The sequence below is a fragment of the Mustela nigripes genome, chromosome 18 (assembly GCF_022355385.1).
Source record: "Mustela nigripes isolate SB6536 chromosome 18, MUSNIG.SB6536, whole genome shotgun sequence".
Taxonomy (NCBI): Eukaryota; Metazoa; Chordata; class Mammalia; order Carnivora; family Mustelidae; genus Mustela; species Mustela nigripes.
In genome coordinates this window covers 5,846,327-5,871,924 of record NC_081574.1, presented here as the reverse complement: position 1 = coordinate 5,871,924, position 25,598 = coordinate 5,846,327, and the positions used below count along the sequence as shown (strand labels likewise).

Here is a 25,598-nt window from a genome sequence, read left to right as displayed (position 1 = left end):
CAGTTCATTTTATAAGAAGAGAAGAGCTATACATTCCTTTTCTGTCTCTGTCACTAACATCTCCTACACTGAGAACAAAACATTCCAAGAACTAGAGCGAGGCGGAAGTCCGCAGAACGTCTCCTGCGCAGACCGTCTCTGGGAGGTGGAAAGTGAAATTCTCCCCCGTCTCTTGAGCGGCTCCAACCTTGCCAGGGGCCGGGGTTCTGCGGGTGGCGCGCTGCGCCTGTGCCTCTGGTCTCCAGCATCAGAAGCAGGCAATGTGGGAATGGCTGCTTTCCTGGCAGCTCTCCCTGGCAGCACACTGCGAGCAGGTACAAGGTTCCCACTGTATGGAACTGACGACGCCAGGGCTCTTGCCCAGGGATCCCCTGTGACTCAGGTCTGGTGCAACTCCGCTGTTGCCTCCTCCTCTGTCACTGTGGACTCCGGTCCAGGCATGGTGGGTGGGAGGCACATGCGTGCTGCAGCCTCAGTCCTCTCCTCTGTAAGCCAGGCCAGTAGCACCATCCTGCTGTCTCAGCGAACACCTCCTCCAGCTGCTCCCACGCCCTCAGTGGTCAGCATCACAGACGGGTGCTCCCTGCCCGCCCTCCAAGCTGGCTAAGGAGGCCAGTGCCCTCTCTCCAGAGCTCCTGCAGGCAGCCCTCAAGCGTGGGAGAGCTGAAGCCCTCCAGGCTACCTTGCCCAGAGGGATGGGAGCCTGCCCTTTCTGCCACAGGTGGAGGGTTCAGTGCTGAAACACATTTCCTACAGCTCCTCAGAAGGGTTTGTGGGATTCTTCACTGGTCGCCACCCCAGTGGTAGCCAACCAAGTCCACATGTTTGAACTAGCCTCAGCCTCCCTGCTTCCCTGGCCTGTCTTCCATTGCTCCCTGGGCCCACTTCCTAAATAAACTTCCTGCATGCATGCTTTTGTCTCTGGCCCTGGTATGGGGGAAACCCAAGCTGAGGCAGGAGGAGAATCAAGTGAAATTACTATATTAACTAATTAATTAAAAAAGAGAGATATTTAAAATATACAGAAATATTACACAATATATTTATATATTGATATATAAAGAAGTTAATATGTATAAAATCATTTTGCAATGCAAATTGCTATGACCACTGTTGCGTTATATAAACATATACATCACCTTGTAGTACCTGCTGCATTTATGTGCTCCCTGCCTCTGGAGGATCTGTAAGGTTTTGTGAGCCAGAGCCCTAGTAAATAGTTGGATAAATACACATGTACCTTAAGAGCCCTTTAAAAACCCACACAGATGTAAAACATGCCACCTTTTCCCGTATGAAAAGTCCAAACTCATTTATGTTACTATATATCAGACTCATATTTAAGTTGGCATATATTTAAAAATGGCTGCTATTGATGAAAACAAAAACAAAAACAAAATAGCCATTTTATCAGTAGGATATGACCGGAACGCTTGAGGGGAGAAAATACACTTTTCTCCTTAGATTCTGGAGCCATGCTAAGGGAAACGCACAAGAGGCAAAGAGATGGACGTTTACGGGATGAAGATTCCCCTCCCCAATTAAATAACAAAGAAAGAAGATACGTAGTTACCTTCACAAATAAAAGCTAAGAAATATGGCTTCAGGGAGCACAGATATGCTGGTATTCAAATTTTTTAAACTGTATCAGTCACAGGAGAAGGGGGACAAGCTACAGCTTTAGACTGACACCAACTGGTGCCTGCAACTCTCTTGCCCATCACGGTTTCAAGTTTAGAGTCATCAAAAGCGCACATTTGGTCTCTTTACGTCCAGTGAAAATAGGAAGTTATCTAGACACAGTATCCAGTAACAAAAGTTGCTCATAAATTATTAATAGAAGAATGCTGAAAAGATAGAACAGAACAAATTAGTTATAGGACTGGCTACAGAAAGAAAGGACCAAAATTATAGACAGTCAATGGAAGGCACGTGGCTTTGGTATGGACTTTTCTAGGCTAGATAAATCCAAGTATGGCTCCAATACAAAGAGGCAATGGAAGAACTCCCCAGCTGACAGGGCATTTGAACATTATCTCCAAAGTATGGGCGATGTGTTTGCTCCTCGACTCCCGCAAGTGTTTCCGAGGACAAAGACGTGCTTAAGTCATGCATCTCCCAGCCTTTCCCTCTTTACCTCTCCTTAAACGCTGCTGAGTACATAACTGCTTAGGAAGTAAAATCTCTAGATTAAAAATAAGAATAATAAAGTTTGTAAGGACCAGGAGGAAAGCCACTTTTCTGTCTGAAAACCTCAAAAGATGTTTCAGTTTCTTCATGACAGGGAACCAAGAACATTAGGTCAAAAGACTTCCAAACAGAAAATCCCTGGTTTTAATAATCTTTCCTCCTAGTTCTCAAGCTAATATTAAGAGCACAAGCTTTGCGTGTTACTACGAGGGTGTGTGACTGAAGAAGGGCTAAAGACCGTCCGTATCCCGAGCAAACGAGAACATGAATTTGTAGTCGTAGGCGACTTCAAAATCAATCAAAGAAGTACAAAATGTATTGGGGGGTATCAAAATGCAACACAAGAGTGCAGTGGAGATCTTTGAGGAGGGTGTGCGATGGGGTAGGGTATAACCGGAGAAGGGGGAGAGGGACCCAGGTCACGGGAGATGGCAGACAAAGGCAGGAGGTCTGGTGCAGCCAAAGGGGTCTGGTGCAGCCAGGAGGCAAGATGCACAGAGGAAGCCAGGCTGCGAAGTTCGAGAGATCAGAAAGAGTATGTGCTGAAAGGCGAGGGTATCCGCACTTCATTGCACAGGCACAACCACATGGGAGTAGTGTGAGCTGCAGAGAGACCGCAACACTCAGGGTGGGGCTGCCAGAGAACACTCAGGGGCTGCGTGACAATCCAGAAGACGGAAGATGGAAGACACCAGGTGGGAAGAACGGATGGAGTCGGGGGATTACTGAGGCAGGAAAAAGGGAAACCATCCCTTTTGGGGATGTGTGTGCACAAGAGAGAACAGTTACGGTAACTTGTTTCTAAATTACAATACTAGGGATAAAATGTTTCTAGTGAAACATCTCCCAATTTGTTCATTTCCCATGGAAGTTAGCATGTTCAGAGGACAAAAACTAATTAATTAAAAGGTATCGGGCACAGCGCTTTATTTAAACAGAAAGAATCTCTCAACCAAGACTATATAATTGGTACAGAACCAAGACCAAAATCTTGAGGTTGCAGATAAGTTTTTGTACACTATATTTTCCTTTCCCCAGCCAATTTCAAGATTACTTTCCTTTTGGTCCAAAAAAAAAAAAAAAAAAAAAAAAAAAGATGATAATCTTGGTGAGATGAAAGATAGCAAGGGAAGCATTTTAATGTGTAATCAATCTGCCATAGTTACCTTGCAAACAGACTTATTTTTTCCTGTCAAATTTAATCATCCCAAATGTTGAAGGAGTAATCAAAACCGTCAGGACCTATTTTACATGAATATAGAGACAGATATATCTTTATGTACCTTAGAATAGTTTACTCTGGTTGCTTGAACTTCAATGTGTTGGGAACTTGAAAGGCTATGTTTAGGGTGCACTCTTTTAGCAAATCAAACCACTACTGAGCAACAGCCCAGGCCACTACAATGACAGTGACGGTCCTTAAATGTTCCTTAAATTTGGATAAGTCACTTGAACTCTAAGGAAAGAGAAACAGCTTAAGGACTTTCAGTGCTCAGCCCAACAACTTAAGAAGAAGGCAAAATGAATGTCCACCATATCCTTCCAAACTGCAGCGAGGACTTGGAGGGGGCACTTGGCCTCACAAATCCGAATCATGGCATAATCATCTTCTGACATGAAGGCAATATCAAACATTCCTGCAAAACATGAGTGTGTGAAGCCACCCGTGTGAAATGAGGAAGAAGCCCATCTCCTCCCTAGGGAGGTTCAAGTATCTTGGAACTGTTTGGAGAAGAGCAGCTCAGTGCAGATGGCAAAGACAGACACAGCTGCCCCAGGACAGAGGGAGCGCGATGCTGCCAACAGGAGCAGAAATCTTCTTTCGCTCACATTCCTCCTTGAACGCAGACTTCCTTGTACTAGAATGGAATTGCACTGGACAGATTTCTATATTGCCGGGTTTCAGTCGCAGGTGATAAAAACAAGTGATACTAAAGAGCAATACATTCCGGGGCAATACACTAGAAAAACGGAAAAGGCAGGAGAAGTGTGGCCTATAGACACACCAGTCCTCGTGCAGGTGCCCAAGAGCCGGGGTGCCTGGAGTCCACGGGAAGCGTGAACAGAGGAATAGGAACGTGGCAGCACACAGCCAGCGTTAGCTGTGGCTACTGCAGCCCCTCTTGTTGCAGTTCTTCTGGCGCCGAGTGCGTTCCTCCTTGTGGTCGAAGAGTACTCAACTGTCACAGCACCCATTTCTCATAAATTCTTAACTTACTGTCACTGCTTCAAAGTGAGAGCACAAATCTTTCTGAGAATCAACACAAAGATGTCTACTTCCAGATTTTTCTGTTTCTGCTCCACTTTTCTCCCCAAGACCTCAATTAGATACTGGGCTAGTAGCTTACAGAGTTTTACTTTATTTAGTTGTATATACTGTATATAGATACGAGCCACGTATGTGCCATGTACGTAAGACCTGTGCCTGCCCAGGCATGCCTGAATCTGTAACTTGCTTCAGCCTAAGACTGACCACACCCACACACCCACCACATACGTGTACTTCCTCCTCCTGAAAAGCTGAAAAACAGTGACTTGAAAATATTTTCTATTCTATTGTTCCTAAGCTTAGAAAAAGTTAAGGCAATAAAGTTAAAATTTTTTACTTTTAAAAACTGGGTATTTTAAAGTTCTTGAGTCTAATTTTAAATGGAAAGTTGACTTTCAAATGTCAGATTATAAATAAGCTTCTCATGTGTCCCGATGGTTGTAACCGTATTTGACTCAGTAGTTCTCGAATGTGGCAGGGGAGGATTGAAGGACCCATTTTATTCATCTAGTTCTATGATTTAGAGCAACAAAGGACAGAATCATTTCTATGTAGTTCTTAAGTACCAAAATCAGTAAGAGGATTAAGACCTATATTTATGCTAGTTTATAAATTATTACTTTATGGTATGGATTTAAACCAAACTCCAGCTTGAATATATCTTTAATAAGTCCAAACTTCCCAGAGTAAGGCTTTCTAAATATTATCTTTGCTGGGTGTTGAGAGTAACTAAGGCAACTCTTCTGGATGACTTACACGACTTTAACTTGAACCTCAAAAATTCTATTACTCCCACGGTGATGAGAGGAGTGTGTGTGAAAGTAAGTGTGTGAAAGAGAGACAGAGGGAAAGAAAGGAAAAATAACAAAGTTCTGTCTGAGCTCCTATAATTTGTTTAAATCATAAAAGTTAAATTTTAAAAAGGCGGGGAGGGGACAAATACTACATTAAGAAAAGACATAGCGAGTTTGCTCGGTTTGCTAGGTTTAACAAGGGTTTCACTCTTCCGATTTTATGAAGTCTATACCAGAGGTATTTCCTGGACTGCAAGTAATAGCACATGATTTCATTTTTTACAGTGGTCTACTCCACTTTTGTTGATATGGAAAAGGCAAGGCTTCGACTACAAGAGTTTACAAGAGATCAGAGCTGCAGGAGTTGTCAGGATGACGATATCTGATCTGCCCATTGGCCAGGGAAGAACCAGGGAGTGACCACTGACCCTCAAGATAACCAGCAAGGAGGGAGATGGGAAGCACGAGGGGGCGGGGTAGAGTCTACGGCAAGTTAGAAATTGAGGCAGTAAATCCAGACTTCTAATACTAGCCCTGAGACGTAGAATACCCAAGACACAGTTTACAAAAATTCTACCAACAAAGAAACCCTTGAACTCTAAGAGACAAACTCCACCCTTCCATTGTATTTTGTCACTTGCATAGGTAGAAGTACAGAATTATTTCATTAAGATTTTAGGAGAAACGATGTTTGGTGACCAAATCTGTGAATGGCTTCTGTGCAGAGAATTACAAGTTTTAAAGACAGTTTTAAAGGCAGTTGTATACTCATCTTTCAGTTATTCAATTTAATTTTAAAAATTTTGAATTATAACTCTGAGAAAAAAAATAAAAAGAAAGTTTTCTGTCCTTGTGAACTCATAGTTTGGGTTAAAGAATAGAATTGTGGCTCCTATCATTGGATCACCATGAAAAACAAAGAAGAAAGGAAATTGCATTTTACATATCCAAAGTTGTGCATACACACAATGACCATAAATGCATAGCTTAGGTAATTCTTCCGATGTTTCTCTGACCACTCAGAAACTCTATTCTATACAGCGGACACTGGGCACTCCTAAAGTTAAGCAACATCCCTCGAGTCAAAGAAAAATAAGAGTAGGTGTCCACAGCCCAAAGCCCACATGCTCTTTCCCACACACCTGAATGTCCTACATTTATATTTAGGATATGATTTTACTGCCAAAGATATAGGGATCTATACCTATGGCAGTGAAATAAACTTCTGCACTGTCTTGTGCTGAAGCTAATATTAAAATGGGCTGGCATGCCCACATACCTGGCGAGTGGAGTGATGAAGGTCCTAACGTAGGATTATAGGTTTGCCTGGTATCTGAAATGAGGAAACTGTGAAAAATGCACACATGTTAGGAAAGACCTACTAGGTCTAATGTGTGCTGAACAAGGTAAGAGGGAAGTGGGGCGTGGTCCTGCAGAACGTGGACTTGAGGGGTGATGCTGTAATCCAACAGTGAGCCTTTCCTCATGCTCTACCTTACATAGTCTTCTCCAGTCTCTATTTCAAGAAACCACAAGTCTAGAATGTGGGCGAAATAGTGATGCTTCTTAAAACCAAATTGTCCTTTCCTGCCTAACGAGGCCAGAGCTGCAGGTGGACAGAATGCCTGCTGATGGTACATCCCCTTCTGCCCACCTCTAAATGGGGGTCCCGCCACCTCCTGTGCCAGCCACGGTGTGGGCTTCTGGATGTGGCTATGGCCCACACACGATGTAAACAAGCTGTTGGTTTTAAGTTAACATAAAACCACACCTCATTGTACCACTGGTGATAAAAAAAAAAAACAAAACAGCAAGATCAGAGCAAGGCACAGGTCTTCCAACACATCTTTTTTAAAGGAAATGAGCAAATATTTAGGAATGAGGTTTCTGACCATTTGACTGATGACTGTCTTTCTGACACATGTTCTTTTCTAGCTTGAGAATTACATCCAGGACAACATGAAGAGAGAAATGGTAGAGATGCAACAGAATGCAGTACAGAACCAGACCGCTGTGATGATAGAAATAGGAACAAACCTCCTCAATCAAACAGCAGCGCAAACCCGGAAGCTAACAGACGTTGAAGCACAAGTAAGTCACAGATCACAACGCACGTAATGGTCCAGCTAGACTAGCGACTAGCGACTAGCAAGAAATCAGGCCACATGGTTACCTGATTAAATGGTGGAAAAAGGAAGAAAGCTTGAGGGTAGCAGGAAAAAAAATTGGTAAGAAAATAAGAATTTGTGGTACATAAGGATTTAAAATCTGTAAATACATTTTCATCTTTTTTTTCTCTTAAAGACTTATTTACGTATTTTAGAGAGTGGGGCGGCAGGGGGAGGGGCAGAAGGAAAGGGAGAGAGAATCCCAAGCAGACTCCCCACTGAGTGTGAAGCCAGACAGGGGGCTCGATCCCACAACCTTGAGATCATGACCTGAGCTGAAATCAAGAGTCGGACGCTCAACCGACTGAGCCACCCACGTGTCCCCATGTTCATCTTTAGTACTGAGGTTAAATCAATTTTCCTACTAACAGCACGTGAATCATTTTGTACGATGCGTGCTGGACAGCTACAAGACAAATGCTCCCCTGCCTCGCCGGGTACCTTTTGGACTCTGGGTTAAGTCCTTACCTTGTTTCGTGCATTTGAGAAATCAAAGTCACAGAAGAATGCAAGACATTTTGTTCTTTAATCTAATTTTAAGGTAAAGCCAGATCTCAGAGAAGTATGAAAACAGTTTGTGGTATGAGTTCACAGACAAAGCCGCAGCAGCTATGGCAGAGGGCTTACCCATCCTCCGATGGCTCGCATCCCACCATCAGCCGGCTGATGGGTGAGCCTGAGCAAGGCACTCAGCTCCTGGGGGGGCCTCGGTGGGTTTAACTATAAAGTGAAGGCTAGGTCTTACAACTGGCTGCTAAGTGCTCTTTTAGCTTTCAGATTTTACGAGCTCCTGACTAACGGCAGCAGGAGACAGGAATATGAAAATAACAAAAGAACAACACCAAGACACTAAGCATCAAAACATTGAAACAAAATTCACTGCCTCATGCCAAATAACACACAACGTGTGACTGAGTAAGAATAGTCTGGGGGTGGTGGGGGCACCTGGGTGACTCAGTGGGTTGAACATGTGACTTTGCCTCAGGTCATGATCTCTGGGTCCTGGGACCAAGCCCTGCCTTGGGATGGGGGTGGGGGGTGTCCCCACTCAGCAGGGATCTGCTTTTCCCTTTCCCTCTGCTCTTCCCTCCACTCATGCTCTCTATGTCTCTCTCTCAAATAAATAAGTAAAATCTTAAAAAAAGAAAGAAAGAAGGAATAGTCTAGGTGTGAGAAAAAAAAGGACTGTTGGCGGAATCTATCAAGAGGCTCTCAGTTCAAGTCCCTTCATTGGTGAACCTGCTTTCTGGTTCCTAACCCTGGATTCTTTATAGGCTTATGAAGTTAGTACAAGTTAGTACCTTCCTGCTCTGAGTTGTAAGCAATGTTTAAAAAAAAAAAAAAAAAAAAAAAAAAGAGGGAGAGAGAAAGAGAGAGAGAGAATATTTAATAGTAAATAATTTCTATGATGTATTATTCCTATATGCGACTTCAGCCAAAAGAAATGCCAGACATCAGCAGAAGGGGATATGAGGAAAGAGAAATGATAGGCCTCCCAACTGGAATAAGGTCAAGTCTAGAACGGTACAGTTGTCCTTTCATTGTCCCCCTACGACTGTTGGATAAAGCACGGAAAACAGTAGGAAAGTGGCTGGAGAATAAAAGATTTTTATCTGAGGACAGAATAAGAAATTACTTCTTTACCAAATCTTTCCACAATATTAGAACAATGTAGGGAAAATGTAACTACACTATACAATGGATCACAAGATATGAAAACCGTAACCCCAAGAGGGGATAAAAGCTAAAAATGAAAAGATAAAATTTTAAAGTAAATGTATCAATATATCCATAGTCAATTATTAAAATAAGTTAATAATGCTTAAATCATACCCCCACCTTTTGATAGCAAAACTAGTGGGAAATCAACCTCATCCAAAAAAATGTCTGAGGAGTATAACATTCCTTATATTTTCAGACAATGGTAATCAAGGGTAAGACATGAAGCAATGCTATAACCTTTGCGACATCCTGTGTAAGGCAGACTTTCTAGCGTTCATTGAGCTTTGGTTGGGTCACATGATTTTTTAAAAATCTATTGTAAAACTAGATATCATATGATCTGTGATACCAGGAAAATTGGAGGGTGACTGGAAAGAAAGCAGCCTATTATGTCCACCTAAACACATTAAAATGGATGAACCGAAGCAAGGACATCAAGGCACTGAATTATGCACCAAATATATTGTAGGCCCTACTTAGCAATTACTGTGCAAAATGGGTTTAAATCCAAACATAAAATTTTCTCATTAGAAGATTCCTGTAGCCTGTCAGAGAGAGAAGCTATTCCACTGGACAATGAGGGATGGGTCAAGGTCCAAGATCTTCTAGACCACAGACAAGCACCTGACGTGGATAATTTAGAGTCACCCACTGCCGGAGGCCTTGGGGAAGGCATAAAAAAACAGCACCACTGATCCCAGGTCAGTCAGGACCTATATGCCATCCTCCCCAGCTCTGGCCCATTGTGCTCTTTTTACAGCTCTTAGGAGTTGAATAAAGGACCCCGGTTTCCAGTTCCTTTTACAATGACCAACATAGAGTATTTGGGCCCAAAGAAGATATAAGCCAAATCTATCATCCAGGTATTAACATTAAAACCCAACCTTTCTGCAGGCCAATGCCTTCACTCATTCATAAGACTGTTCATCGTATGAACTCATCCTGCTTTGACTAAGGACAGGACTATCCCTACAGCTGCCCAGTGGGACCTGGCCAAGCCTTTTATGAATGACACAGACCCTGAGCAAACAATGGTTCTTTCAAGGACCCTTATTCCTGGGCAACAATTCTGCCTCACACTTACATGGGATGTCACATCCTGAATAACCATGACCCAGAGGATGTGGGTAACAGACTCTTCCTGCTAGAAGGCAGCCAAACGCCAAAGAATTCCACCTCGGATCTGTTAGAACACAATGGGAACAGCGATATTGCATATGGCGTATGCAGAGAGGCCCACGGAGCAAAACCGAGCTCCCACTTCACAGCGATGTATTATTGTTTCCTAATTGGTTAATATGATTTTTATAATAGAGAGAGAGAGAGAGAGAGAGATGGAGAACAAAAAAAATAAAAGGCTGAACAAGTGAATACAAACTAGGAAATGCCGGGCTACAAATGAGCTAGGGTTTTATAGAATGGAAGCATGTGACTTCTAATCACGTCGCCCCCTGATAAATAAGAGAACAGCATTTGGTTTTAAGTGGAAGCAAAACCTTTTTCATTTAACAACAACTTCTGATGTATTAAATATGACCATTTTATACTCCCACTTGTATCACTGTGTGAAAAGAAATGCTAAAATATGGCAGAACAAGAGTAACAGCATTATATTGTTTGACACAAATACCACTGTCCGGAACTATTAAAACACTTTCTAAAAAAAGACACGGTGAAAAAAAAAAAAAAACATATTCTGATGCAATCCAGGACTTCAAAGCTTTTTCTGAAAATGGAGAATATGCCACAATTAGCTACTTGGGGTAAATTTAAAAAAAAAATGCTTTAGTTATGTTTTCCTATAATTTAGCTGGCTTAATTAAAAGGAAGTTATATGTAACTTTAAACATGACAAAGAGGAATTTTATTTTGTTACATTTAGGTATTAAATCAGACAACAAGACTTGAACTTCAGCTTCTGGAACATTCCCTTTCCACCAACAAATTGGAAAAACAGATTTTGGATCAGACCAGTGAAATAAACAAACTGCAAGATAAGAACAGGTAATAAAAACACAAAAAATTACAATTCAGAATTGCACACTTTCTAGATCTAAAAGCCTATTTCATATGACTATTAATTATAAGCATGGCTTCCAAAATCATGACAAAATGACAGATTTCTTAATGTGGAGTGTCAGGATCCGACACTTCGTAAGGGAAAGGAAGGGAGAGGGTCTGGGAGGAAATATGGAGGTTACCATGCCTTCTAATCCAGTCTTCAATGTTTTCATTCTCCAGTCCCTTAAAGATTCTCTTCCAATGATTCCCCAAACTCTGCCTCAATACTGCACAATTTAATCTGTGACAAAATACTGCCAGTGTCGCACAATTTAATCTGTGACAAAATACTGCCAGTGCCATGGAGTAAAAGTAACACTGGCCTAGGCATTTTAATAGTTCCTTTGCCTCTGGGAACTTCGTTGTTGCCAATGCAGAATGAGCACAGCTGGAAAATTACACTTAAACTATAAACAGTGCACATTTCATGATACAATTGTTACTTCTAAAACATATGATAAAGTAAAAACAGAAGTTAATAATAAATATAATATTGATATTTAAACAAGATCTAGAAAAATCCCAAGAAAACCATACAAAAACAAACTTGGGATGATCAGTGGGGATGGTTTTCAAAGGTTTATTGCAGTCAGGGGCATAGAAGGAGAATTGTGTTTATTAACCTGTTTCTAACCAAGACATGTCTACGTGACAGGGAGAATGGCCAGACAACAAGGTACTCTCTTTCACAGCTACTTAATTTCAATTTCATAATTCCTCACTCTTAACCAAAAATGATGATGAACTTGATGTCTTATAACCATTCTTTCCTGTTAATCAGGAACTCAGCTGAAATCATTCCTTCTGTTCTTTGGGTAACAAGTTTAACTCATTACTGATTTAGGGTCTTGAAGAACAAATGGATTTTTAATATTTCTGCAAATAGTTTGTTTAATTCAAATATTTTTCTTCACTGTTTCCACTTTTTTCCTTCGGCAAAGTAGTAAAAATTTGAGACCAACAATTGAGATATAACAATCTCTCCAATTCCATTTTCTTAAAATGGTCTTATTTAATAATGTTCTCTTATTTAACAATGTAGCAGTAATGGGACGCTTCGGGAGCTGCCTAGTTGCCTGCCAGGACAATACTGTCCGGGCTACGCCCCGTTTGTTGAATGCAGCCTGGTCTTGAACACTGTCCCCTCCTTAAGTTTCTACTTCTGTATGCTGAAACACTAATATCATCAGTTAAGTATGTCAGTTATGTCACCCGAGTATTGCCTTTGTAAATATTTGCCAAATCATATTGCCTTTTGCCTAGAGAAATGCAAATCTGATCTCCAAGTTCGGACACACTGTTTAATGTTTCCGCTTACTACAAGTAAACTGTTACCCGCAGCTGGGATTGCTTTGAAAGACAATCAACAGCTTTCCTTACATCTTTTGATCATCCATGATCTGGTAAAATTTCTTTGTATGTTAGAGCTTTACGATGTATAAAACAGTTATTCCCACCAGCCCGTAGCTTGCTGTGTTTTCTGATTATTCTTGCATACGGGATCTTTCACACTCTTTTTCACTTAAATCTTTCACATTTTCCGCCAGTTTAATCAACACTGACCAATAATGCATTTTTCCGATACTTTGAGCCTACTTTTATTATGACACTAAATTTAAACAACACATTTCCTCCATAAAAGCACCTTGTCAAACATACCTAATAAACTATTGTTTTAGTTTGCAATCTGCAGCTTGGATGGCAAACACCTCACTCAGAGTGGAGTTGTACATGGACCATTTCGGAATGGCCCGCCAAAGCACAGACCCTGAGAGGGAAAGCTTGCTATCAGCAGACTCTCCATAGAAACCATTCGTGCAGCTCTTAGCAGCTGCAGAAATCGTCATCTCTTGTATCACAAATATGAAATGAAGGGACAATAATATGGTCTCTATTAATGGGGGTAAGTCAATAAAAATAAGAAAACCACACAGATGATTTTCCATCTTTCCGTGACTTTGGCATGCTGTGTTTTGAGGTGTCTTCTATTTTGACTAGCCTAGAATCTCATTTGCAAGAACATCATTGTAAATATCTGTGGATGTTTTGCACATGTAACAAACCAAACCTTTCAATTACTTTCAGCATTTCCCCCAAATACTGTCCAACTGTTTTCATTACTGAATAGTTTCAAATTAAGTCAAAGTACTCATTAGGGTCAGTGTTTCTCTGAAAATTGCTACTATCCAATTGTTAGGTTCACCAGCCAAAGGTGAAAATTACAATGTGGTTTTCATCTTATCATTCTTTTTTTTCTTCTAAAAATAAATGATTCAACTTATTTTTTCAAACTTTTTGAATTTTCCAAATTTTCAAATTTTTCAAATTATACCAGTTCCATGAAACTGTGATTACTGCTGCCGTGATTACTGTTACTGAAAAGGGCTGCTACTGATACTGTCCCTTTCTGAGAAGCCTTGGTATTTCTGCCCACACAGGATACCTTTCCCGTACTTCTCATCTATGAGAGCTATGTTAATGGAAAGATAAGCTAAGCTTAAGTTCGACTTCTATGCTGAGGATCGAATTGATTCTCCTTGATCAGAAAATCAAATACTGTGCTAAAGTGTGAGCTGTCAAAGAACGTGCGCATGCCCCATGCTGCGCCCCCTCCTCCCCCCCCCCCCATCACCCTCGGCCATGGCCTTTGTGGCAATGTACCAAGTCCTTGCTATGAATTTATACTCTATTTTCATCTATTTTATCCTAGTTAACATTATCCTATTTAGCTCTCATTTAAAAAAATGTTGATTGTCACTCATTGCATGGATTTCCCAAGCCAGTAATGGGTCCCCATCCGCATTTTGCAAAATACGATCTGGGACTCCTTGCTGCGTTACTGTGCTTCTGTAACTCATTACACATCTCCGGTCTCAGAGCCCATGTGATTTGGGGTGATCTGATGCTGGCCTAAACTCTTTAATCCATGCTTGTATTTAACCTTAATATTAACTATTTTAGATCAAGATGCAACTGCCCTCTGGAGCTATAGTGGTATAGGTTTTGGAGAAAGAAATTATTATTTTTTTTTAATAAATATCCACCCTGGAGTGTTCATACTTTGGACCATGGGATTGTCCCATCTTTCCTTTATGCCTCCTCATGGAATATTAAAGACAACAAAGGACAGCTGTTTAAGAAATCTCAGCAATGTCATTTTGAAGGCAACATAGATTAGTCACTTAAAAATGCCCCATTTATGTTATGTTAATTGTCTAGGTCAAGTGTCACAGGAGTACTTCCAAAACATACTGCCTGAATGCTGATGGGACTAGAAGGGATTTTAGGGCAAAAAGGGAGAAGCTTTATGCATTTATTTTCAGGTTAACTTCTGCTTACAGCAAGTCATTTTTGTTTCTGTTTTTGTTTTTGTTTTAAAGATTTTTTTAGTCATTTTGGTTTTTAAATAAAAAGTACATACAATTAAAAATAAGCTAATATCAAGAAAAATAATAAGAAACAATAGTTAAAATAAATATAACACGTACGAAAGTGGAGTGCAAATAAGTATTACAGTAAGTGATTATTTTTTGACTTGGTATACAGACTAAATACTTGCTGTTGTAGACTGATCTTCAATGATCTAGACTGGTATAAATTTAAGAGCTCCAATTGAGTTTCTAATCATGATTACTAAAACAGATTGTTAATATTATAGGTAAGAACTACCATGGGTAGCCAGTTTCTTGGCTGACTAATGTTGCTTGCAGGGTTAAAAACTCAGAAAATGTGACTTTCTCCCAAAGGCATAGTAGGCTTACTGATTATTTGAACTAGAAGGGACTTCAGAGATCATCATCTAGTCTACTGCATCTTTTTTTGGTATTTATTTCTACAGATGGAGAGTCACGTAGGTAGACATGCACCTAGACGCAGAGTAGGGACGACCACGTAACACAGGGAGTCATGCACAGATGTGAAGCTCTCAGCCTGCGCTTTCCACTCTGCCCACATGTGCTCCCAACATCAAGGCTGCCTTCTCAGTGAATAATTCCATAGACCCCCTACACCAAAACCATGGTCTTCAAATGCATGCCAGTGATAACTTCTAATTACGGACCTCGGATTTTTACCAGGGTATTTTATCCTCATATCTATGTCACACTTATTTATGCAATGTTCTTGGCAAGTTTGAGAGCTTCTTCAGGGCTGCAGCAACACTTTCACTCTGGGAAGACAGAGTGTCTTGGGAAGCAGAAATTCAATAAACATAAAAGATGATATAAGAATTATGAAACTGACTTGATGTCCATAAAGCAATCACTAAAATAACCATTATTTCCCTTTATAAGTTTCTTAGAAAAGAAAGTACTAGACATGGAAGACAAGCATATAGTTCAACTACGATCAATAAAAGAAGAGAAAGATCAGCTCCAGGTATTAGTATCCAAGCAAAATTCCATCATTGAAGAACTAGAAAAACAACTGGTGACCGCCACAGTGAATAATTCCGTTCTCCAGAAGCAGCAACACGATCTGATGGAGACAGTTCATAATTTATTGACTATGATATCAACGTCAAACTGTAAGTCAAGTTTATATATCATTTTTCCTTCAGTTTTAATTGCCATTATTTTGTAAGTGATGTTTCAAAATTCCAAAAAATTCTCATCTTTCAGAAAAGGACTATTTCTCTTACAGTTTCCTATGAAAGCTTTACAGAGGCTCATCAGAGAATCAATTAAAAAAGGAGGAAGTAATTTCTCTCCAGGTTATTTACCTAAAGAATACAAAATCACTAATCCAAAAATATATGTGTACCCCTAGGTTTATTGCAGCATTATTTACATAGCCAAATTATGAAAGCTGCCCAAGTGTCCAGAGGTAGATGAATAAAGAAGTGAATTCCATATGTATTACAGAATATTATTCAGCCATAAAGAGAGGAAAATCTTGCCTTTCATGACAACATGGATGGAGCTACAGAGTGTTATGCTAAGTGAAATAAGCCAAAGGCAAATAAGCCAATAAGACAGACAAATACCATATGATTTCAGTCAGATGTGGGGATTTAAGAAACAAAACAAAGAAAAAAGCAGAGAGGGGGGAAAAATCAGATTCTTAACTAGAGAGAACAAACAGATGGTCACCGGAGGGACGTGGGGAAGGGGACGGGGAAAAGAGGAGGTGGCGAGTGAGAATACACTTGATGTGCTGAGCACCGAGTGACGTACAGAGCTGTTGAATCACTGTACTGTACACCCGAAAGTATTATAACACTGTATGTTAACTGTACTGAAATTTAAATTTTGTTAAATGCTGCTCAGGGAGATAAAGCAGAAAGAAGGAAGAAGGGGAGGACATAAGGAATATGGATTTACACTAATTAGTTATTGTGAGGCAAAACACCCCACACGTGCTTCCTGGGCTCAAAGAGCCTACTTGCTGTTAGTTCCATCGCTATCTAGATGGATGAGGCTGGGTGGCCAATGATGAGGTTGCCAATCCACCGTGGACTTGATTTTTTTAAGTGGGAAAAACAAATCTAAACCAAAAGCCTGTTGTGAAGACTGACTTAATACTCACGGTGACTGGCATAAAACTGGCACTCAGGAAATGCCAGCCCCTTTCCTCAGCCCACCCTTAGATACATTTCACCTACTTTATTATTGTTTTACGTTCACTTTTTTTGGAGGGGATTTTGGAGGGAAAAACGGAAGCATCTTCAGTCACTAATTGGAAATGGGATCCACCATTTGTGTGGCATTATCATTTTAAGGGTTTTTTTTTCTTAAACAAATTGGGTCTAGTTCTTATTACGGTTTATTTCCCAAAGTCCTCTAAACTTGGGTTCTTTTGACACAGATACACTTTACATATGAATCATGTGAAGATAGTCTTAACTTCATAAGAAATATGTCCCCACCTCGTTCCTCAAGTCATGCGGTTATCCCAGTACTTTTTCACATTCACAGAAAAGGGAAAGACAATCATCTGAAATCTGGTGGGAGCAAGATAATGTGAGGTGTTGCTCTGATGAGCCAAAGTAGAGAAAATCAGCAAGCTCCCATCCTGGCAGAAAAGAGGGACAGAGGAGAGAGGGTAGTAGACGCGGCTTTCCTTTCCCCGTGCGCTTCCAGCTGATGTGAAGGTAAAACCCCTGCCGCCCTGTGATGCCTGCCCGCATGCCGAACCCATGCGCCTGTGCTCCGGGGGGTTCCTCGAATGGACAGATATATCTGCAGGAACGCACACGCACACACAGATACACACACACCCACCCTTTTTTTAATGGCAAAAAGGATTGGGAAATCTAAATGTTGAGAACAGAGTAAAAATCTGAAAGAATTTCATAATCCTAGAAATTTTTAGACTTAGAGTAAGAATTTCAAAGACTTGGATAAATAATGGTAGCCCCCTCGTGAATACAAAGTATAATGGGACAGTTGCTTAAAATCCAAAGAATACTCTTACTATCGTTATCCGATAGTCTAAAGAAATGTATCGAGACTTATCCTCAGGCATTTACCTTTTTTAAAAAAAGGAGAAAACAAAAAAAAAAAAAAAAAAAAAAAAGGGAGAAAACATACATCCACAGCCTGGCTAGGATAATGGCTAATGGGACATGCTATATAGCCACTGTAGAGGGGACACTATTTTTAGTACCTTCTCATTTTATTCTTTTGCAATAATTTTAAGTGATTCTAATCAAGATGGAAGATTTTTTTTTAAGGTAATTGTTTACTATAGTTAATTGCAAAGTATTTGCATTTCAGGTTGATGACAAAAAAGAAGGAAGTATGGATTATCGGTGATATTCTTTGATTAACGCAGAACAGGCAGAAGGAGTGATTTTTTGGGAAAGGATAAAAACTGGTGTGTCTTTTCTACTCATTATAAGAACTCGAATGTAATAAAACTTGAGTGCATCTCAAAATAAGAAATTTTATCTGTTTATGAACTCCCATTAAATGCTTTCCTTTTTTTTTTTTTTTTTTTTTAAAGCAGCCAAGAACTCCTTCGATGTTAAGGAAGAGCAAGTCATTTTCAGAGACTGTGCAGAAGTGTTCAAGTCAGGACTGACAGCCAACGGCATCTACACACTCACATTCCCTAATTCCACGGAGGAGGTCAAGGTGCGGTGTTTGTCTTCTTGTTTCAAGTACCTGGCTATGAACAGGTTATTTTAGAATAGAAGCAGGAGACCCACATAATGCAGCTCGCACACCCAGACCCTTCCCAACATCATGCAAAACAGAGCACCAAACATTCACTGAGCATCTGCCTCACACGAAACACCTGCCATGGGCTCCACGTCCAGTCACTGCACACATGACGATGTAGAAATCTGTCACCATGAGAAGATACATCTATCTCATATTCTCCTTGCATTTGACTCAATCATCATTCTGTCAGTTGTTTCCCTTCTGGTGTCAGGCTCATTTCACTGCTTTTCAAGAAAATAACCAAATAGTTTGTCCTATCGTGCTTTCAAGTAGCATCAGTAGTCCATCAAAAAGAAGTCTCATTTAGCTCACAGCTACAACAACCACAGAAAGCTTTCCTGTGACACAACCGAGGTACCTCGGCTTGCAGAAGTTTACTAAAATTAATGGTTTCTACTCCTTTCTCGATGAGGTCCCAAAGTGATTTTGACTTATTTTTTTCCCAGTTGCGAGGGTGTGATGGGAGCACACGGTGACTCGGACATAGGGTGTGCTGCTCCCTTCATTCTTTCCGTGATGCTGACTTCCCCACCAGCACCGGTGTCCCATCAGTACGAACGCTGTCACAGCATCGAACACCAAAAATGTCTCATGTCATTATGGCAACAGTGTCAGCCTTGTGGACTGGCAGCAAGGGTCTCCGGGACTCCCAGAAGTACACAGGCTACACCATGAGGACTGCTGGGGTTGGTTATTCTTACCCCATTTAACATTGGCTATAAGACTGAAAACACACCATCAAAGAGAGTGGCTCCTTTTCTTCTACAAAATTAGTCCATAGCTTAACTCAATTTTTCTTAGTTATTCTGGATTAATCAGTGAGCATGGCTCCTGCTGTCGCTCGGGAGACACTGAGCTTCAGATGGGAGGTGGGGGCGAAAACTAAAAAGGCCCAGGGAATATTTCAATGTGGCTTCTCATAGAGGTCTGATAAGGTGAAATATTACAGGAGACTCCGTATGAATTGTTACATAATTATCAGATGACTATATATATTAAATGCTTATAAATATGTCTGCATTTCATTGTAGCTTCTACAAGTTGAACCAATGTAAACACTTAGAGAAAAAGCCATTGATATTGTAAAAAGATGGGAATTTTAGAGGTTCCTGGAACCATTATCTCTTTGAACTCAGTATTATCCTCTGTAGTTAAAATGCTAATAAGAAAAGAACACTTTCAAAAGTCCAAGCATTAAGGGTTTAAGTACACAGAATTTGAAACAGTAACATAGACTTTGATTATGAATTTAAAACATAAATATTGTGCTATTCAAGATAATGCTTTCCAAAGAAAATCTTTCTAATTCATTCATGCTGCTTTAAATCAACCTTGGAAATCAGTTAATGTCCCCAGTGCTCTAGAAGCAGGGCATTAGCGGGGGCGGGTGAGGAATTATATATATATATATATATATATATATATATATATATATATATATACACACACACACATATTGCCTGCTGCAGATGAGAAAGTAACAAACAAATCCTGTAGGAAGGCTCTCAATCCCCTTTGCAATCTGGTTTTCATAACAATCCTCTGTATACTACTGTCTGTCACCAGATGTTGGTCTCTTCTTGGCCTAGAGCAATGGGGACAGGGGTGGCAGGAGCAGGAGGGCAGAGGATATCTGTGCAATGTGCATGTTTTGCAAATCCAGAGGGCAACTGCTGATTACACGGCACCAACCCACCGCTCTGTAAACGTTTTCCTGACTCGGTGCAGTGCTCCCCTCCCGAAGCACTAAGCCAGCCCGATGGTCTCACTGAAATGTTCTCCAGCAAGCTGAAAATATACAGTCCTGGGAAATGATGGGAGTCTCAGGTCATGGTTGGAAACATCAGGATTTATATTTCTTTTAAACATTTGCAGTAAAAACAACTCATTGACACAGCAGGAAACAACAATCTTACCAAACCTCAAGTTTCTCATCTCTAAAATAAATGGTCCAGATTAAGTGGCTTCTAGATTCCCTTCCAGACTTAAGACCCTGTAATTCACAATCTGATCGAGGGAGAGAAAGTCTGAGAGACTGGAGTTTAAATTCTGGCTCTGCCAATCTGTGCCTCTGAGCACGTCATTTACCCTGTATGAGGCCTGTTTCTGAATCTGTAATGTGAGGAAGTAACTGTAGTCATACAGTGATTTTGAGGTGACAATGCACATACAGCACACATGACAGGACTTAGAACTTAACCATCTATTTGAGAAAATGAAATTGTTTATCATTTTGACTGCCCCCAAAGTTTTGGAGATAACTTCTCTGCATTTTGCCCTGTTTCACCTAATTCAGTAAAAGAATGTTCAACAGATCTTTGGGCCAATCTTTTCCAAAAGAGCCTACATATTTCCACTTTGTTTTTGAAAAATTCATTAGGCTTCTGCAAAAGATAAAAACTGCATCAAAGACCTGTGAGTTTGCTTTTGCTGGTCAGAGACACAATAATGTCCTTACCCAAATTTCACAGGGTGCCTGTCTCCTAGTGTTCATCTGGGTGATTACTATTTCACTAGTCATTCACCATGGCCTCAGAGCTGAAGCCTGACATTTAAATCAGGCACTACACACTGAAAGGCTTCCAGGTTTAGAGCAAGAGAGCAGGTCCCTGAACCATGCAATAGTGTGCTAACAAAAGTACTAATGCCCTCAGGTTTGTGGTAGCTGGAGCGGTGAGGTCTTGGGCATTCTCTGAGGAAGTCTGCTTTCCTGATGGGGAGATAAGCCATTTCATCGTTCGCACTCAGTGCCCTCTGGCTCTGTGGACAACTCTCTTTGAACACTATCTTCCTTTGAAAGCTTCATGACTCAGTTGACCATGATACTTCAGTTTCTATGAACTCCTTGTTCTTTTTTTTCTTTTTAATCGGAACAAAGAGATATTGAGGGAATGTTCTAATCATCTCATCATTGTCCCTGGTGGAGTTAAAGAATGGTGTGGCTCAACCCATTTCCACACCATTATAAATGGGTATTGAACCCATTTCAACCCAAATTCCTTAGCCAGTCTGGACTCTGATTTTCAAACAAAGACAAACTTCTTCTCTGATTTAAGTATCTGTGACTTTATAACACTGCTTTTGAATCAAATATTCTTGGAACAAGGACAGGCTCACTAAAAACCGTATCTAGTCTTCCCACCCACCAGCATGCCATTTAGGACACAGAGGAAGTAACTTGTCTGTGCACACAAAACCCCTCAAACCAATAGAGCTTCTTCAGCTGGTTTAACAAACTGTTTTTTAGAAGAAATATTGAGAGAAGTGAGCTGTCCATTGGGTGGACCACAGGCAAATTCGAAGCAGTATTATTCATGAACTGATTTCAAGTTGGAGCTGCATTGAGGGACCTGGCCTACTAACAAAAGGGTCAAGTTTCCCTGTTTTTGCCAGCCTCCCATGGCAGGAGAAAAGGTACAAAATGAGGAATTTAGGAGATCTTACTCAAGTCCCATGTTCCACTTAATAGCTGAATGACTCTGATCAAATCAATCTAACTTCACTACATCTTTTCACTAAATCTCTCCTCCTTTCAGAAGTGCAGAATTACCATATCACAACAACAGTGCTTCAAGATTGCAGATAACATATGCAATGTGCCCAGTGCTGTACTTGGAACAGAGAGGTGCACAGCAATGATAACAGGATCATTAACGATAAGAATAATATCAATACAGGGAGATAATAAGGGGTCACCTTAGGCAGATCAACTTTATTTGTTTGGTTAATTTAAAATGGGGAAATCATTTTATTCTTAATAAATGCAATCTTCTTTAATGGAACATATGTTCCCAAATGTTAGGCTCATCAGGGAAAGCAGTATGGGCCAAGGGGCCTTTGTGGAGAGAGACGGGAAGAGCAGCAGAGAGAAATCTGCTGGAGAACAGGGGTGCTGGGTTCCCAGGGCAGCTGTCTCATTAGATGAGACACCAGGCAAGTCACTGATAACAGAAGACTGGATCTAGGTGTGTTCTTGGTTCTCTTTTATCCCCCATTCTTCAGGATTTTAGCTCACAAAGGCAGAATAGTTCACATTTAAACTTACTCTGCCAAAATTATCTCCATTATGTCCCCAAAAGACGGAGGAAAACAGCAGAGGAAGACTATTTCGAATTGGTTTTAAGTGGTAACGTTCATATTTACTACCTCGAATGCTGTAGGAAATTTTATCTTAACAGAATTTCTGGGAAAATTTTTCGTTCTACTATAATCTCATTATTTAAAACTATTTATGTAATCTTATTTGCAGGGGTTTTTAATTTCATAATAAAACTCCTGCCGAGTGGAAAGTGAGCATGCATGCTCCTGGCCCAAGAAGGAATTCTGTGTTCTGAACAAAGTTTAAACCCACCAAGCCAGTTTAAAAGCAAAAATAAAAAGAGGAGAAATACCACAGGCAGTGAGCAAAGTGCAGAGAAGCTCGAAGTCATGATCCATGGCGCAGAGCTGTCAGGCTACTCTCAGGTCACATACATCCTACTGGGTGCCCAGGGGGCGCAATCTCACATACTGAGGGACGGACCGAGAAATCGGACTTTTATCCCGCATGGAAGAAGCCTTCTAACCCCACAGCATAATATAACAGGGGTCTTGGAAACCCTACAGTGCAAAAGTATTCCTTCCACACAAATCTCTGCAGAGTTGATAGGGACCGACAACCACCACAAAGGTTTCTGGAGCCGTGAACACCAGCTGGTAGATTTCTACAAGTGGGGGATGAGGGTTGCGGCCAAACCACCAAGACGTCCCAATCACAACACATCTCTAAGAAACGGTGATCTCTAGATCAGTGTTTGGGGTGGGTCTTTAGCCTAGCACAGATGATGACAAGAGAGTCCTCTTCTCATTGACACTGAAATCGTGTTATATTACTGTTTATTTTTCATCGTTATTTTAAATTCATGCTTTTCAATTTATTGAAAACCATCTGCTTCTTGGGCGACCACAAAGATTTACCCCAGAGAACCCTATCAGCACAAGTCGCATTGTAGGTATCCACATCTGTCTTGTTTCTGGGAGTTCAGACACAGCCCTGAATCACTGGTGTTTCCCACGCAGTAACCGTGCACTTCCCATTGGCAGGCCTACTGCGACATGGAAACCTCTGGAGGCGGGTGGACGGTCATTCAGCGGCGTGAAGATGGCAGTGTTGATTTTCAGAAGACTTGGAAAGAATATAAAGTGGTATGAATAGTCTTTAAGCCATCTGAAAATAATTTTCTTTGTGAAAACTAGCTTTCAAGATCTGCTGAACCTTCACCACAAATCCAAAACTAACCAATGACTGTTGACTATTTTTGTTATAAAAGTGTTCCTCTTCACTGGTGTCTCAGTCTCCCCATTAACGAATGACCCCGTCAATGTAAACTATGTATCAAAACAAAGGCATGCAAGTGTGAGGCTTATTTTTAATGGCAGGCTCCGCATTTTTCAGTAAGACAACAGTTTCACAGAACTTCCCATGGCGATAAACAAAGCTGTTTACGCTCGTGTTTCCACTGGTGATTCCCCAAGTAGTTCTAATTACTCCAGTCCTAATTTTCTTACAGTAGCAGCTTGGTTTCTTAAAACTGACCTTTTAAAAAAAAAATCTACTCCTGCTAAATATCTGGTAGTCATCCCTTGTTAAACGGAGAGACGACTGATTTCAAATACCTGGAGGAAAAAAAACAAATAAATGAGGTGATTGAATTTTACCACTTGAATTTCAGGGATTTGGGAACCCTTCTGGTGAACACTGGCTGGGAAATGAGTTCGTTTTCCAAGTCACCAACCAACAGCCCTACGTGCTTAGAATACACCTTCAAGACTGGGAGGGCAACGAGGCGCACTCACTGTATGAACATTTCTATCTCTCCGGCGAAGAGCTCAACTACAGGTGAGTTGTATGTAACTGAGAAACAGGAGCAGACTTGCTGGGTGAGCAGGCCACAAAGCGAGAGCCGCGCTGCGCTACAGGATCCGTACTGGGAGGGCACTCTAAATGGAAGAACGTCTCATTTCTTACTGTTCTGTGCTGCCTCTCAGGAGGTTTATCTAGTTCTAAAGTTCTAACTTTGGTCTTAATGATATAAGGGAAACTTCACGAGGACAGCATTTTGTTTGTTGTCTCTGCTGTGTATCCTCCAAGTGTAGATGAACCTGCCTGGCAGATAACGGGCATTCAACAAGTATTTCTGAAATACGTGAATGTAGTGTCCATAGTAGAAAAATTTCGTGCCAATATCATAACAGAGGTCTACCTATGACGAGATGGTTTTCTTCCAAAAGGTTTTAACAGTTAAATCTATCTTTCTGAAGTTAAAGCACACTCGACTGCTACGTTCCACCCCAAAGTCAGGAAGAGTTACCGAGTTTAAAAGCAGCAGAATTAGGTGGGACAGTTAGGCATGCAAGTCCTTTACTCTCCGCCGATTCACAGCACTCCCTTAGTATTTGCCTTGCCCCACGCATTTGGCGGCACTGATGTTCAATGTTCCAAGAAAAGCATGGGCATCCCTGACTCAGAATTTAGTATCTGGCTCTAAAGTGGCGTGAGACTAGAGCTGGAGAGCAGTGAAGGCATCAAGAGACGGGTGTCTGATGAGCAACAGCCTACGGCAGGAAAAAGCACACTCCTGCACGTGGTCTTGTAGAAAGAGGTGCCCAAAAACCCACATGCAAGGCTAGAGGGAGAACAGTGAGATCAGGTGCCAGGTGGTGCCACAGGAATTGGTCTCGGAAGGCACCAAAGAAGTGTTCGGTGCCTGGAGGAGTCGAAAATACCCAACAGTGGGTCAGAAATCAACAAAGTTCAGTAGGAACATCCCAGGAAACAGTCATACGTGGCCTACAGTCTCACCTAAATCCCATTAATGCCCAACTCAGACCCTCTGCTCAATGGAACACCCCAACCTCTGAACAGCTTGGAAAACAAACATGATTTCAAAGTCCTTGAGCTGATTTCTTCAGGGTCACAGTGAAGGAACAGCACAGAAACACAGCCTGAACATCTTGCCTGAACTACTACAGGACAACTACAACAGAACCACTGTTCTAGAATCCTCAACAATCTGAGAACTACAGAACGTCCAGGACATCTGCTTTATAAACAGTGGGGGCGGGGGGACAAAATTTTGAAGACAATTAATGTACCCACAAACACTGACATGACTTTTAAAAAGTCAGTGAAACAGAGCCCGCCAATTCTCATTGTAGAGAGAGCAGTGCTTCCTTGGAACGATGCAGA

General features: G+C 41.1%; 2 protein-coding genes across 4 annotated transcripts in view; one reads left to right on the top strand and one right to left on the bottom strand.

Moving 5' to 3' along the window:
- Window positions 1-25,598, bottom strand: part of MCPH1 (microcephalin 1) — a 238,384-nt gene that overhangs the window by 94,995 nt on the left and 117,791 nt on the right. The gene's annotated exons all lie outside the window — the stretch shown is intronic.
- Window positions 1-25,598, top strand: part of ANGPT2 (angiopoietin 2) — a 53,454-nt gene that overhangs the window by 21,054 nt on the left and 6,802 nt on the right. The window contains exons 2-7 of one of the 2 annotated variants that reach the window (XM_059384228.1): window positions 7,189-7,344; window positions 11,026-11,147; window positions 15,497-15,729; window positions 18,153-18,280; window positions 23,453-23,554; window positions 24,082-24,248. In XM_059384228.1, coding sequence (XP_059240211.1) covers window positions 7,189-7,344; window positions 11,026-11,147; window positions 15,497-15,729; window positions 18,153-18,280; window positions 23,453-23,554; window positions 24,082-24,248 — 908 coding nt within the window. Of the gene's footprint in view, window positions 1-7,188; window positions 7,345-11,025; window positions 11,148-15,496; window positions 15,730-18,149; window positions 18,281-23,452; window positions 23,555-24,081; window positions 24,249-25,598 lie in introns of both variants that reach the window. The other variant, XM_059384227.1, reaches the window with a different exon arrangement.